Consider the following 15,529-nt stretch of genomic DNA (forward strand, 5'->3'; position numbering starts at 1 on the left):
GAAAGCAATGAAACTGTGCTATTGGATTGTGGTGTGGGTGGGGAATGGCACTGCTGGATCAGAGGGGGGAGTGGGAGGAAAGGGTACTTCTGGATCAGAGGGGGAAGTGGGAGAAAAGGGCACTGCTGGATCAGAGGGGGGAGTGGGAGGAAAGGGCACTGCTGGATCAGAGGGGGGAGTGGGAGGAAAGGGTACTGCTGGATCAGAGGGGGGAGTGGGAGGAAAGGGTACTGCTGGATCAGATGGGGAAGTGGGAGAAAAGGGCACTGCTGGATCAGAGGGGGGAGTGGGAGGAAAGGGTACTGCTGGATCAGAGGGGGGAGTGGGAGGAAAGGGTACTGCTGGATCAGGGGATGATGATCTATCCATAAAAGCCTGCCCAGGGCCCAATAGGTGGTTAAAGCAGCCCTGGGGGAGATGAATTTCTGGATGGATGGGAGGGAAGTTGAAAGAGAAAGTTTCCAAAAAATCATCATTGGATATCATATTGGAATTTCAAAAGTAGGCAACCCATTCTACAAAGATATTATATGTGTAATGTAAGTTTATGTTGAATTAGGGAATTTTCCAGAGGAAAGCAGTCCCTGGGGAGTGGCCCATCCTAGTGGGAAAGGTTAAAGTTACGAAAGGGAACTCAAGGAGCCCTTGGGTGTCACTGAACTGAGGACTTTGTGTTGTCTGTACGATTCTCATCCTTCTTTCTGCTGTGTTATTTATTTTTTTATTTTGTCGGTAAATTTCTTTGGTTTGAAAAAATATATATATATGGATGTGGACTATTTTGGGTGTGGAGTGCATTGGCGTGACCGGATCTCTTGGGCTAAAGTTCTCCCAGCTGTGCTGATTCTGTTCCCAGAAACTTGCCCAGACACTGCAGTGGGTAAATAAGGCTGCAGCCTCTGAAAGTTAACCCCTTAACATCTATAGGGTATGCTTCCTACCAAAATGGGCTTACATCCAATTCCAGCATTCTTGTCTTTTATAGAGATACAGTCCATATTGCAGAATTTTCTGCCTCCGAGAGAGAGATAATATCTCTAATATCCTCTCTGCCTATGATGGAAACATAGCCTCATGTTACCTGGGTAACTAGCACTCATTGGGCCCAAGCAATGGAATTCAGCAGCAGTATCCAGGTAATAGGGATAGAAAGGTCATAGATTTGATATACCGCCTTTTTGTGGTACAACCAGAGAGGTTTACATTTATTATATACAGGCACTTTCTCTGTCCCTAGTGGGCTCACAATCCAAAGAAGGGTTAGGTGATTTACCCAGAATCACAGCTGCAGTTCCCAGCAGAGGCGTAGCCAGACTTCGGTGAGAGGAGGATCCAGAGCCCAAGGTGAGGGGGGCACATTTTAGCCCCCCCCCCACTGCCGCCGACCTCCCCCCCCCCTCCCACCACCAACCCTGCTCCGCCGCTGCCGTCGTCTCCCTTTGCTGGCGGGGGACCCCAACCCCCACCAGCCGAGGTCCTCTTCTTCCGGCGCAAGGCTTCGTTCTGTTTCTGTGAGTCTGACGTCCTGCACGTTGTACATGCAGGATGTCAGACTCAAAGAAACAGAACAAAGCCTTGCGCCAGAAGAAGAGGACCTCGGCTGGTGGGGGTTGGGGTCCCCCACCAGCAAAGGGAGATGACGGCGGGGGAGGGTTGGCGGCAGGAGGGGGGTTGAGAGGGTCATCGGCAGGGGGGGGGGTCCAGGGCCAAATCTACGGGGGCCCAGGCTCCCGTGGCCTCACGTACCTACGCCACTGGTTCCCAGGTGCTCAGGCCCTTGTATTAACCATTAGGCTACTCCTCCACTCCACTAGTAAGATGAATGAGCAGGCCCTGTAGTCAGCAGGACTTGAACTTGCACAGGGAGGCCTCACTGAATTTCTGGTCCATCACCTTAACCACTCAGTCTTGACTACCATCGTACTACTGAATATCACATCTAAATGCTTCAACACATTCCAGAAGGTGCCAGGGCAGTCCAGGGACAGAGGTACGGTGAAGCCAGTAGTTATCTGGGTGCCACCAGTGCCAGTAACCAGTTAACTGTCTGGACAAGTTAGACCACTGAATATCGATGGTACTCAGAGAACTTCTGATGGCTGCTGATTACCCGGCTATTAGCACCAGTATCCAGTGGCCTAACGCTGAATATCTAGTTTAGAAACTCCCATTCTGGTCAGTGTTTAAATAGTAGCCCAATTGTTTCTAAGCATGCCTTGCCCTTGATGTCAGGGGCATACCACGCAGTGCCTGAGGGCCAATGTTTACATTTGCACCCCTCTCACCACACCATAGCACAAAGAGCCTGTGCTTTGTTTTTTGACCTTTCAACTGCTCCAGCAGTTGCTCCATGGTCTCCCTCCCAACTCTCTCCCCCCCCCCCCCCCCCCCTCCAATGAATATACCATTGTATTGTAGATCCAGTACAAATTCCAGCATGTTCTTTTGCATAATAGTGTATAGTCTGTATCCAAGTGGCCTTGGTCATGATAGATAGCAGAGTCCCAATCCCATCATGTCATTGCCCTTGGCAGAGGGAGAATCCCAAGCCCAGCAAACCCACCACAGAGTCGTCTTGCTCAGCTCCAGGTATCGCTGACATAAGTCTTTCTCTGCTTGGTAGATGCTGGTGCCTCTCATAAGTCTGTCTCCATTTCAATCCCAATCCCTTGGTTACCAGTTCTTTGGGGTTGTGACATTCCTACCTGCTTGCATCATGCTGCTATTTCCATGGTGGAGAATTATTGGGCTGCTACCTCCTGGACTCTTGTATGGAAGCAGGAAGAAGATATAGATCCCAGACATGACCAGGCCCAGTGTAAGAATGATTGCAATAGACACAGCAATATAAAATAGCCAGCTGCCCCGGACACAGCCCAGGGGGATCCTACTGCGGGGGGTAGGCCGGCCCACATCCAGGCTCAGGCTCACCGAGCTGACCTGTAGTGGTTTGGGCAGGTGGGGCCGAACAGGCGTGCCCTTGTCTTTCACATACAATAGCCCTTTCTTGCGGCTGAAACGGACTGAGCCCAGTTCTGAACCCCCGGGCAGCTGACTAAGAATGCTTGTGTCAGTGTCCAATGCTGGAAGCCCTTTCTTTGCGGATAGGCGTGTGGCATTGCGGCAGATAGGGCATGTAACAGAATTGACCTCCTCAGAGGAGACATTAATGCGTGCCAAGCACTCCAAGCAGAAGGTATGACCACACTGTAGCACTTTTGGCAGCTTGAAGACATTGTCATACTGTGTGAAGCAAATTACACACTCGGTGCCATCACTGCTACTGGCATCATCATTTGCTGAGGCACCAACAGTTTCTTCCTTCATGATGTACCTTCTGGCATCCTCCTGGACTGTGGTGCCGCTGCTGCTGCTCTTGGCATTCTCATCATTTGTGGCACCAACTGTGGCATTTTTCTTCTGAGCCACGGCACTGCCGACACTGCTGCTGCGCCTGGAATCCTTCTCCTCCTCAGACATGATGAAAGTTCCTTATCTGGGGCTGGAAACAGCCAGGAAATCTCTGTATCCTTGTTCAGCTGCTGTGAAGGAAGAGAAAGTAAAGAAAAGGTATAGTTAGCAGAGACAGAGGTGAAATCCTGGAGTTAAATAACAGACAGAGAGATAAAGCGGAGAGAAATTATTGGACAATCTCCACAATAATACTGAGATAGCATTACATTATTGTAGAAATAACTGCACTAAGCATGCACTGGTACTAGAACAAGGACAGGCCTACCAATTTAGGCCTCGTATGAATCTCTGTCCTTCTCTCTGAGAAATCACATTTCTCAAGAGCCTTTCAACAGCTATTATGTGTTTGCACTGGAATGAGGCCTCAGTTTACTCCTGTCATCGAGCCATGGGCAAATACCTGCCCACAAACGTCACAATGCTAAGGAATGACACTGATAGAAGCAAAGAAGGAAATTCAGAAATGATCACAACAACTATCAAAGGTCCAGAATGTCAAGGCTATTATATTTGCTGGTATTCTAGGAATCCAGCTTCCATTCCTAACTCATCCAAACCCTGCAGATTAGCTACTTTATATGTTGTAACAGTCTTCAATGACTTCCACTACAATCCTACCTGAATCTTGTTTGTCAGTGATGGTGGCATTTTTTCAAGCTCAGAAAAAGGTTTTTTTTTCCTCAAAAAGTGGGAAATTGTGAAATATTTTCTCCTCTACAACAATAAATGGCATGCTATTCTCTCTTCTTTTGTTTTTTTATTCTCTCCCCTCCAGTAGCATTCAATATCTTCTTTCCATCACCCTCTTCCATAAGGCTTATCTTTTTTTTATTTATTTTTTTTTTAGCTCACAACATTTTATTAGTATTTTCAAATATAATTAAACAAATGACATACTATAATACAGGAAAAAGAACACTAACCATCTGTAAGATGGTAATAATTGAGGGGTCCTTTTACCAAGCTGTGTAAAAAGGGCCCTGTGGTAGCAGCAGAGGCCATTTTTGCCATACGCCAGGGCCGTTTTTAATGCAGCAGGCAAAAAGCCCCTAAAAAAGACATTCTTACCGTATGGCCGTGTGTGGGGGGGGAGGGGAGCACTTACCGCTACCCATTGCAGAATATAATAATCAGTATTATTATTATACATAGACATAGGTGCCGACTCTGTGGGTGCTCAAGCACCCCCAATATTTCACCCACTGGAAGTTTACCCACCGGAAGTTCATTCCCTCCCTCCCTCCTCCCTTCGAGTTTCAGGCCCCCTCCCTCCAAATTTTAAAAGTCATCTATTTTACCTCGTTGGGGTTAGGGCGGCAGCAGAGGTAAAAAGCATGCAGGCTCGGCTCGGTACTCAGTTGTTTTCCCTTTTCTCTCTCTCAGCTCTGGTCCTGCCCTCATTTCCTGTTTCCGCAAGGGCAGGGCCAGAGCTGAGAGAGAGAGAAGGGAAAACAACTAAGCACCGAGCTGAGCCTGCATGCTTTTTACCGCTGCTGCCGCCCTAACCCCAACAAGGTAAGATAGATGACTTTTAAAATTCAGAGGGAGGGGGCCTGGAACTCAAAGGCAGGGGGACCCTGGAAGAGGGAAGGAGGAAGGGACCCTGGAACTGGGAGAGAGGAAGGGGGGACCCTGAAACTGGGAGGGAGGGGGACCCTGGAACTCAGAGAGAGGGAGGGAGGGAGGGAGGGGGCCTGGAACTGGGAGGGAGGTGGAGGGGGGATGAGGAAGGGGGGCAGGAGACAGGGAAAGGGGGATGAGGGAGGGGGAAGGGGGATAGAGGAGAGGGACAGGGGGGAGAAGGAGAGGGAGGGGGACAGGGGGAGAGGGAGGGGAGGGGGAGGGGGAATGCAGCACCTGTAAAAAAAACAAAATTCAGCACCCCCAATCATTTTGAAAAGTTGGCTCCTATGTACATAGACCAGCAAAGCATAATAAAGCATTACAAGTATTATAATCAAGCATTTAGGCAAGATAGAGATATACTTAAAAACCATTTACAGATGAATAAGGAGAATTGAAATGTCAATTAATAGCTAGTATAGGTAAAAATAGGTGACCACATTTTTTCAATTGTTTTAGATCTGTTTGAAAATTCTGCTGCCTTACTTTCATATTTATGAACCATAAGAAATAAGGCTTATATAAAAACAAAAGGCTATATTTAATGAGGTAGAGGATTTCCAATTATGTCATTTGAATAGTTAGTGCAGCTAATATATCAAACAATTTAGATTGCCAAATAGATAATCAGCAACAGCTAAATAACGAAACACAATCAAATCCGGTGATAAAGAAGAAGATATTGGTCAATTCTTTAGAATGATACTCCAATTGGAAGTCCAGAAAGTATATACATTTGGTCAAGAGTATAGCATATGCGTTAAATCACCTGCATGAATATTGAAATGCCAGCATGGGACAAAGATTAGCATGATAAGGTCTATTAAATATCCAACCAAACAAAAAAAGCAGACACTGGGCCTTCAGGATTGAGAAAAATGTAGTCCTTTAATATGACAAAGACCCGACACGGGCCGTGTTTCGGCGTACAACCGCCTGCATCAGGGGTCAACAGAGTCCTATAGGTCAGCTTGCGGACTATTGCGCAAGGGGTGAGTAAGACAATCGGGTAGATTTCCCGTTGTGTTAACAGTTCGTCTGTAATCGAAAGGACCTATAGGACTCTGTTGACCCCTGATGCAGGCGGTTGTACGCTGAAACACAGCCCGTGTCGGGTCTTTGTCATATTAAAAGACTACATTTTTGTCAATCCTGAAGGCCCAGTGTCTGCTTTTTTTGTTTGGTTGGTTGTATTTGTAAGCTGTTTTCCCTCTCTTTTTGTGATTATTAAATATCCAGACAGCTTTGTAGAAAACAACATAAAGCGATTGCATTAAGCTGGTAGAGGCAGACAAATGCATAATATGAGCAAAAGATTATTCCAATCAAAAATATCACCAGATCAAGAGGTATCATCTGACCACAATGCTAATGCGGATTTCTATTCCCTTCCCCCTTCCATAAGGCTTACCTTTTATACCTGACTTCTTTATTGCTCATCTTCTGCTATCAACCACCTCTCCACCTTTCTCTCACCCTCATTGCCTCATTATTCTTTCCAGACCTTCACCACCCCTTTGTCCATCACTCCTTCTCAGCACATGGTTCCCCTGAGTTTCACCCTCCTCCCACCCCTTCTCACTACCTCCTAACCCTCTTTCTTCTACTTTCCTTCATCCTCCTTCTATCTTTATTTATTTATTGTGATTTATTAAACACCTTTATGAAGAGATTCACCCAAGAAATTCACCTTGTTTCTCCCTTTCCTTACCTCCTTCCAGCACTCCTGCCTGTTTTTCACCCCTTCCAAGACCTGTCTCCCCCGTTTTCTCTCACCCTTTCCCAGCCTTAGACCGCCTTCAATTTTTATTTCTTTTCATCTCCCTATCTTATTGTTTTCTCCCTCTATCTAGTATCTATCTTCTCTGACTGCCACCATAGCCTAGCTGCAGGGAAAGTCATAGAGAGGAAAGCCGAGTCACTACAGCTTCCTCCTTTCCCTAATCTAGGGTTAGGGTCAAGAAGAAGGGTTACCTTCGAAAGCTAATCAAAAAACGTATTACGTTAGTCCGTATTACGTATTACGTTAGTCCAATAAAAAAAGGTGCATCTTATTTTCTTTTCTATGTTTTGTTTTATTTCTATTTATTACCTTTAAAAGTGGACTAACATGGCTGCCACATCACCCTACTCTTCTGGTAACAGTAGTGGTCTGAGTAGAGTCACAAAACTAAAAAGTACTGGTTAATAGGAAGGGGATGATAATGAAGCAGCACATCCCACCTGCTTAAAGAGCCACAGCAACAGGAACAGAAGACAGAAACAGCACAAGAATAGAAACGCCTTTACTTCTGGCTGAAAGCTAAGCTCTGTATCCTCACAGTCTTTTTTTTTTTTCCCCCCCATCCTTGCTTCCTTTTGCAGCTTGAAAAGTATCCCCCAAGAAAAAGGAAGAGTAATGACTGCAAGGATACAGAGTGGAACTCTGTCATGCACCCTTTTGGTTTAATTAACTGCTTGCTCACTACTCCAGGCCTGAAGACTGAGCTCCTTTTATTGGGAGGGCAGAGCTTTGGAATCTCCTGAAGAGATCCTGGAAGCTTGCGATAGTTGTGTCAGGCCTTGTATCCCTATAATATTTCACTGAGTAAAGTGTCCCATTACCTACAGCAGATATATACAACACAGAATTCCCTATTAACATGTAGCACTGGAAACAACGTAGGAGAAAGCCAGAATCACAGAAGTACAGCCTCAGAATGATATGTACTGCTGGCAACGGCTATAGCCACAGCCACACACTCATACAGTATACTCACTTAACTCCAAAGTAACATGTAGAGCTGGAAACAGCTAGTTACTTACACACAGACACATACCACACGCAGAACCCTAGAGTGACAACACTGGAAACAGAGTCCCATTCAGCTCTGAAACTGGGGTGGGGGGGGGGGGGGAACAGCATTGTAAGCTGCATTGAGCTAAAATTGCAAAGGCGGCCAAGAAATACAAACACATAAACAGCCCCACAATGTTGTTAAGCACTGGAAAAAAAAACTGGAAGTTAGGGCTCCACAGTGGCACTTGTCACAGGAAACAACACAGAGTTGAGCAGTATCAGACAGCAGGGTTTAAAACAGCTAGTCACATGCCCACTCAATTTACACATGCTGCAAACAGCCAAAGTCTCCACAGGCACCACAGCCCCAGGGTGACACAAGAAGCTTGCAGTGACAACACACACCCTAAATATTGCTACCTTTAGTTGGGATCGAGGTGTTTCCAGTAACACCCTCGTCCATTCCTCATCTGGTCAGGCTGAACCTTCATCAGCGGCAGCATTATTCTGGAACTCTGTCTTTTCCACCTAGCAGACGTGAATCTGCGTAATGCAAGAAAGGTAAACAGAAGATAAAAGGCAGTAAGGGCAGAGAGAGGTGTGCCCATAACCAGACCTAACAAACTCTCTCTAGGTGTGTGATCTAAGGAATAGGAGGGAGGAGTGCCATCTGATTGCCTAAAGATGGTAGATCCTCACTGACCCTGTCATCCTCTGAGACGTGGATTCCCACTGACCCTTTCACTGTCTAGAATATTGTTTATTTGGTTTTAGCAGAACTTTCAATCCTTCTGTTAATGTTTATGAGCTTATCATTCCCCGGTGGAGACAAGTCGCAGGGTGTTAACCTTCCATTTTGTACAGGTTCTCATTCCCTGCCAAAATGCCAAGAACAGATCTTTGATCCTTTGGCAAAAAAAAAAAAAAAAACATGTCACCCAACAGATACATCTGACATATCTCACAGTTCTCATTGACCTCACATTCTCTGAAATCGTGGCTTTTCACTGTCTCACTGTGAAATACTGAATTTGGTGACCCCAAGCCTTGCCAGCAGGGGAAGAGAGGAAGGCCGCCACCACCATGGTGACAAGGAGAATCAGTTGCTGGTGGGAACCCCATCCACCACTGGCAGAAGAAGGATCAAAGGCCACAAGGGTGGCAAAGAACAGCAGCAGTTGCTAGTGGGGCCCCCTAAGCTCTGCCGGCAGAGGAATATATCAAGGTTGCAGCTGTGCTGAACATTTCTGGAGCCTGCCAATGGGAACCAATAAGCATTGCCACAGTAGAACAGACCAAAGGTCCATCAAGCCCAGCATCCTGTTTCCAACAGTGGCCAATACATGTCACAAGTACCTGGCAATCTCAAAAGAGTAAACTAGATTTCATGCTGCCTATCTCAGGAATATCAAACAAAATTCACAGAGTGTATAACTGCAAATATAATAGTCTTAGATGATTCTAGACTAAAGTGAAGGAGAGTCTCATATAAAGTACTCAGTAATATTGCTTTCACTCAATAGGTGCTTATTCCTTATCTCAGGAATAAGCAGTGGATTTTCATCAAGTCCACCTTAATAATGGTTTATGGACTTTTCTCATAGAAACCTATCCAAACCTTTTTTAAACCCTGCTAAACTAACTACTTTTACCACATTCTCTGGCAACAATTTCCAGAGCTTAAATACACATTTTCTCCAATTTGTTCTAAATGTACTACTTAGTAATTTCATTGTGTGACCACTAGTGCTTCTACTTTTGGAAAGAGTAAACAAGCCAATTCACACCTTCCCATTCCACTCCAGTCATGCATTTATAAACCTCCATCATATCTTCAGAAATGGGGTTGTTATTTTTTTGAAGTACTTAAGTAAAAAGTAAAAGTACTGGCTTCAAAAGTAGTGAAGTAAAAGAAAGTCGGCTCAAGTAAAAGTAATAAAGTATAGCTCTTAAAACTACTGTTTTACTACAAAGTAAAAAATATTCTTAACAAGTTGGACCAGTGAATCTAGTATGTTTACAAGCAAACTTCTAGGGGGTCACACAGGGTCTTTCCTAGAAAAAAAAAACAGCACTCTGAAAATTGCAGTGGACAGAAGAACATTAATACACCTATTGGAAAATAAAACAAGCTGTATTAGTACAGATTAGTCCTAGGCACACACTTGATGCTAACAGAATACCAGGCCTTTTTTCACACATGAACAGAGGTAGCCCCTCATGAAGTATAGAATAAGTAACCACAAACTAAAATTAAACTGAACCCCAGAGAAGCCATACTCTGCACATAGTGCAAAACCATGTGTCATTTTTTCTCTTCTTTTGCCTTTTCATCTCTTCTCAGTGGCATAGCCCTGGTGGGGTGGGGTGGGCAGGGACCCACCTGGTTTAACTTCAGACCCACCCAGTGGCAATGCACAGCATTGGTGTACCTGGTGGGGATCCCCGGGCCACATCAGCTGAAGTTTCCTTTCTGCCTGGAGTTCCCCCCCCCCCCCCCCCCCGAGCAGTCTTCCAGCTGCTGACACTAGCACTACCCCCCTCCCTCCACCTCTTGCACATGCTCAGTTCAATAGGCACTACAGCATATGTATGCATGGGGATACTGGTTGAACTGAGCATACACAGGGGAGGGATACACACTGGTGACTGGCATGGGGATGAGATTTCTTGGGCCCTGGGGGACTCCAGAAGATTGTTCAGCTGGAGGGGCCCGGAGATCCCCACCAATTTAACTTTACCGGGGGGGGGGGGGGTGGACAGAGAGGAAATGTGTGGGTCATGCCCACCCAGTCTATCCCCAGGCCCACTCAAAAATTGAGGTCTGGCTACGCTACTGCCTCTTCCACTATAACCACTGACCTGTTCCAGCTCTATGGGTGCTTGAGCACCCCTGGTATTGAGCAAATCCTTTGATAGTGTCCAGCGAGTGATAATTTCTATTGGGTTTAGCACTTCTAAAAGTGCCCTCATAGGTAATTTTATAATATATCTATGCAAACAGTCCAAAAAGGTACCTATATTATAAAGCTGACATAAGTGCTTCTTGACTTACACGATAGAAAAATACTGTACAAATGTAGAAAATGAAGCCAAATAGAGCCCATATGGCCTATCCAGTCTTCCCATCCATACCATCTATTATCCCTTCGTCTCCCTTAGAGATCCTATGTGCTTGTCCCATTCTTTTTTCTTAATCAGATACAGTCTTCATCTCCACCAGGAGGCCATTCCATGCATCCACCACCTTTTCCATAAAGAAGTATTTACTTAGATTACTCCTGAGTCTGTCCCCTTTCACCTTCATTCTATGCCGCCTCATTCCAGAGCTTCCTTTCAATTGAGACTTGCCTCCTCTGCATTTATGCCACAACATTATTTAAATGTCTATCTTTTCTCCCCTCTCCTGCAATGATGCCCAGTAGAGCAGAAATTCTCCCGCACAAATTTACACCTGCTCAGAAGATATGCATGTACTCTAAGAATATTTCATAAAACACCTACATTCAGAGCTGCCAAGTTACCCATTCCAGGAGGGAGACTTTTTTGGCTGGTTCTGGTTCTATCCATTGGAATCAGTGCTGCAGGTCCCACAATGCACCAGGATGAGGTTGGTAGAAAGCCAGGACCAACCAAAAAGTCAGTCTTCTAGAATGGATAACCTTGCAGCTTTGTACATTTTTAATACTACAAATATTCACAGTTGGATGTCATAGTGGGAATAAGAAATGTGAATTAGTTAAATCCAGATATATTTAGTGGACAGTGAATTGGACATTTTGAATACTGAAATTCCACCCAGACTGAACTCCTGGGAACACCTGTTTACATATCTGGATTTAGCTCATGCCTTTTCAGTATAGTAGTAGTTCAGGGCAGGGGAGCAAACTTTTCAAAATTATTGGGAGTGCTAAATCCAATGGAAATAACGTCTCTTCCTGGACACAGTCAAGGAATTTGTTCAATATGGGGGAGGGGGTGCTCAAGCACCCACAGCACCAAATTGTGGCTCAGGGTGAGGTGTATTCAGGTAGGTGAAGTGTTTCCCTGTTGCTGGAGTGGAGGGCTTGTAATGTAACTTATGCAAGTTTGAACCTGAGGCAATGGAGGGTTAAGTGACCTGCCCAAAGTCACAAGGAGCACTAGTAGGAACTGGATCCTGTCTTTCCTGGTTTTCAGTCTGCTTCTCTAACCACTAATCTACTCCTCCACTCAGAGCCTATGCACAAATCATGAAACTATAGGTGCTGTCTTTCAGTGTACCTACTTTTTGTGCATGTACTTTTCCCCCACATTCTATATAGCGCCAGGGGCGTAGCCAGACATCAGATTTTGGTTGGTCCTAGGCAAGAAGTGGGTGGGCACCAAGTGTTCTTCTCTCCACCACCACCACTACCACCACCAAAAAAATATCTCAACACGCTTCTTTCCACCTGGGCAGTTTGCAGCAGGCATGCGCTGAAAACTGAGAATGTGCAGGTGCCAGTATCATGGAGAGTAGTGTTTTCGTTACCATCAGGGGGAAGTGTTCAGCTGGTGGACCTTGGGATCTCCACTAGCTACCACTAAACATGTGCTACTGTTGGGTGGGCCTCAGTCCTAAGTGGGTGGGTTGTGGCCCACCCAGGCCCACCTGTGGCTATGCCACTGTATAGCGCACCTAATTGCACGTAAATCTATGTGTATTCTATAACTACGTGTGTAGATTGTTTTAACAAGCTGTTAAGTGTTGTTAGCAGCTCTTAAACAATAACGAGCACTAATTGGCAAAAATTTTAATTTACGTGCGTACATTGCTAAGCGTATTCTGTAATGTGCTGTGCCTAAATTCTAACGCACACAGGCAAAAAGGGGCGTGCTTAGGGGCATGGAAATGGGCATTTCGTGGGTATTCCAGCATCTACACACATTGTTATAAAATATGGGCCAGTGCACGTAAATGTACATGCAGGGATTTACACCCGCTTTTCGTTGACATAAATGGGCACGTGTAGATTTAGTCGTCTAAACTATACCTAAGTGTATGATAAATACTGAGCGTACATTTATGCACAGTATTTAGAACATGCTTAGGCGTGATTGTCTAACACGCGTTAATTTTAGGCACCATTTATAGAATCAGGCCCTTTATGGCCCACATACAGTTTGATATGATTTTCTCTCCATGTGCGTTTTATTATATAGGATGTGCATAATTTGACAAGCTTAATAAGCTAATGAGCACTGATAACAGCACTTAGCAAGCAATAATGAGCATTAATTGGTACTGATTAGAATTTAGGCGCACAACTCGCTAAGTGTATTCTGTAACAAAGTGTGTTGAAGTTCTAAAGCATGCAGGTAAAAAGGGGCATGGTTATGGGCAGGGAACTGGGCATTTCGTGGGCATTCCAAAATTTATGTGCCTAGTTCTAGAATATGGCTTAGTGCGCCTAAATCTATGCGCAAGTTTTTGTTGGTGTAAATGGATGCGCATAGATTTAGGTTCTGAAATATGAACTAAGCCTATTCTATAATCAGCGCCTAAATCTAGGCACCAATTATAGAACACGCTTAGATTTTTAGTGCCATCTATAGAATCTTCTCCAATATATATCAAAACAAATGTCTGATATAGCCAAGTTTCACTTCCCAGAGGCTGTGTCTGGAGCTGTAACTTCCACTAAAAGAATACGCATAAAATAAACTCAAAATCTTCCAAAAACATAAAATCATATATCTCATATATAAACAGACATTATAAATAATTGGTTAGTCGAAGATTTTTTTAAAAACACAAACAAATCAAAACCAATCAATATTAACATGAATGAAAACCTACATAGGTAATGCATTCCAAAAAACATTATATACATTTACTGAACTCCATGTCATACAAATAACCAAAAATAAATTAGTGTAAACCAAAACATAAATATGAACTATCTGATAAAACGATTTTGTGATAGAACAACTTTTGTGCCTTGGCCAATATTTATTGGCTTCTTTTTAGCTTAGAACTGATTTTTGTTTGCTTTTAGGTTGCTGCTTATTTTAAAAGTTAACTGCTATTAGGTGTATGTGCCCTTTGGGACCCTAATAGGTACGTGTCCATTTTAAAAGTTGCATCACAATATTGTTTTATCAGATATTTTATATTTATGTTTTGGTTTACACTAACTTATTTTCGGTTATTTGTATGACATGGAGTTCAATATATGTATATATGTTTTTTTAATGCATTACCATGTAGGTTTTTATTCATGTTTAATATTGATTGGTTTTGATTTGTTTGTGTGTTTTTGTTTTTTTTTAATCTTTGACTAACCAATTATTTATCTTTGGAAAATATTCTTTTATTAATACATTCTAAGTATGTAAACATCTTTATCATCACCCTGCCCTTCCTCTCCTCTAGGGAGACATTTTATTTATTTATTATATCTGTCTACCTACATCTATTTCTTCCCCAAGTCTTAGTTTGGCTGAATATTTCCATTCCTGCAATACCGTCCCATGTTTCACAGACAATCGCACAAAACTAGTGAGAAAAGCCAACTCCACTCCCTCTAAGCCCCTTGTTACTGTTAAAGGATAATCATCCAGTGAAACTGGACAAGATTTGATCTTAGTTTTAAAAACAATTTCACTTGTCTGTTTTGTGATGTCTATTTGTCTTGTTATAAACCGTGGTGAACCCTCTTCAGGGGATACAGCAGTATATAAACAATAAATTGATAGTGATGTATGAATACATGAGGTCTCTCCATATCTTTCTATCAGTATAAGACTCTCTCAGTGTGACATTCATTTTGCCTCTTTACTCCATCTGCCAGTCTTTCTCTTGCTATAATATCTCCGTTTTCCACTTTGTAAGTCTTAATTGTAAACTATTCTATAGGCATATCTTTGTTTTGTAGTGTTTGGAGCATGTTTTTCACGTGCCAACTTTGGGTTTCCAACTCAATCAGATTAGGACTGGGATCTGACACCGAGACTCATTTGCAGCTATGGATATTTTCAACATAATTTACACACACACACTCTCTCTCTCTCCCTCTCTCTTCCTGTGGATTCCGGCAGCATGGGACACTCACTAACCCTGTTCCGGTGCAGCTCTCTGTTTCACATGGCAGTGGGCAGATTGCCACTGAGCTAACTAGAATTTTTGACCCATTGTATTCCTTTGTCATGTACCGGTCTGCCATATATTTTTCCTGTTTCTTTGACCATTTTTGAAAATAAAATTATTTTAAAAAATCATTTTGTAAGGTAAAGCAAAAAGCATTGGAAGGTTTGTTTTACCTACCTGCCCATTCCTCTTTGTTATTTTTTTCCATTTCTTTCATTGTCCTTAATCTCCTTCCCTCTCCGCCCGTTTTCCTGGACTTAGAAGCACCATCTCTGTCTCTCTCACACACACTTTCTCTCTGTGTTCTTTCTCTTTCACAGAGGTTTGTTTTTTTTTTTGCTTTATTTATCTTGGGTTGGACTTCCCCATTCCCAATTTGCCTAACTACAGTGCTGACTAGTGGATCCCAGTAGCTGGCCTTAACTGGTGGCTGGAATCTTGGCCAACCAGTCAAACCAGCTGGGCCTCCTTAGCATGTCGTGTGGAACAGGTGCAGCAGCTTGTGTAAGTAACCACACCTACAGGCTCTTTTTTCCTGCCCC

At 43.9% G+C, this 15,529-nt stretch overlaps 1 protein-coding gene across 3 annotated transcripts; it reads right to left on the reverse strand.

Moving 5' to 3' along the window:
- Positions 1–2,396: 2,396 nt before the first annotated feature.
- Positions 2,397–15,278, reverse strand: LOC115464982 (RING finger protein 225-like). 3 transcript variants are annotated; one of them, XM_030195375.1, is made up of 3 exons: positions 15,165–15,278; positions 8,297–8,419; positions 2,397–3,542 (listed from the first exon to the last, which is right to left on the reverse strand). In XM_030195375.1, the coding sequence occupies exon 3, from the start codon at positions 3,478–3,480 to the stop codon at positions 2,674–2,676; it is 807 nt and encodes a 268-aa protein (XP_030051235.1). In that variant the 5' UTR covers positions 3,481–3,542; positions 8,297–8,419; positions 15,165–15,278; the 3' UTR covers positions 2,397–2,673. The 3 variants fall into 3 exon arrangements, with proteins under 3 accessions (XP_030051235.1, XP_030051236.1, XP_030051237.1); XM_030195376.1 differs by lacking the exon at positions 8,297–8,419; XM_030195377.1 differs by lacking the exons at positions 8,297–8,419; positions 15,165–15,278 and adding an exon at positions 3,740–3,765.
- Positions 15,279–15,529: the final 251 nt, after the last annotated feature.

This window comes from Microcaecilia unicolor, chromosome 3, assembly GCF_901765095.1.
Source record: "Microcaecilia unicolor chromosome 3, aMicUni1.1, whole genome shotgun sequence".
Classification (NCBI taxonomy): domain Eukaryota; kingdom Metazoa; phylum Chordata; class Amphibia; order Gymnophiona; family Siphonopidae; genus Microcaecilia; species Microcaecilia unicolor.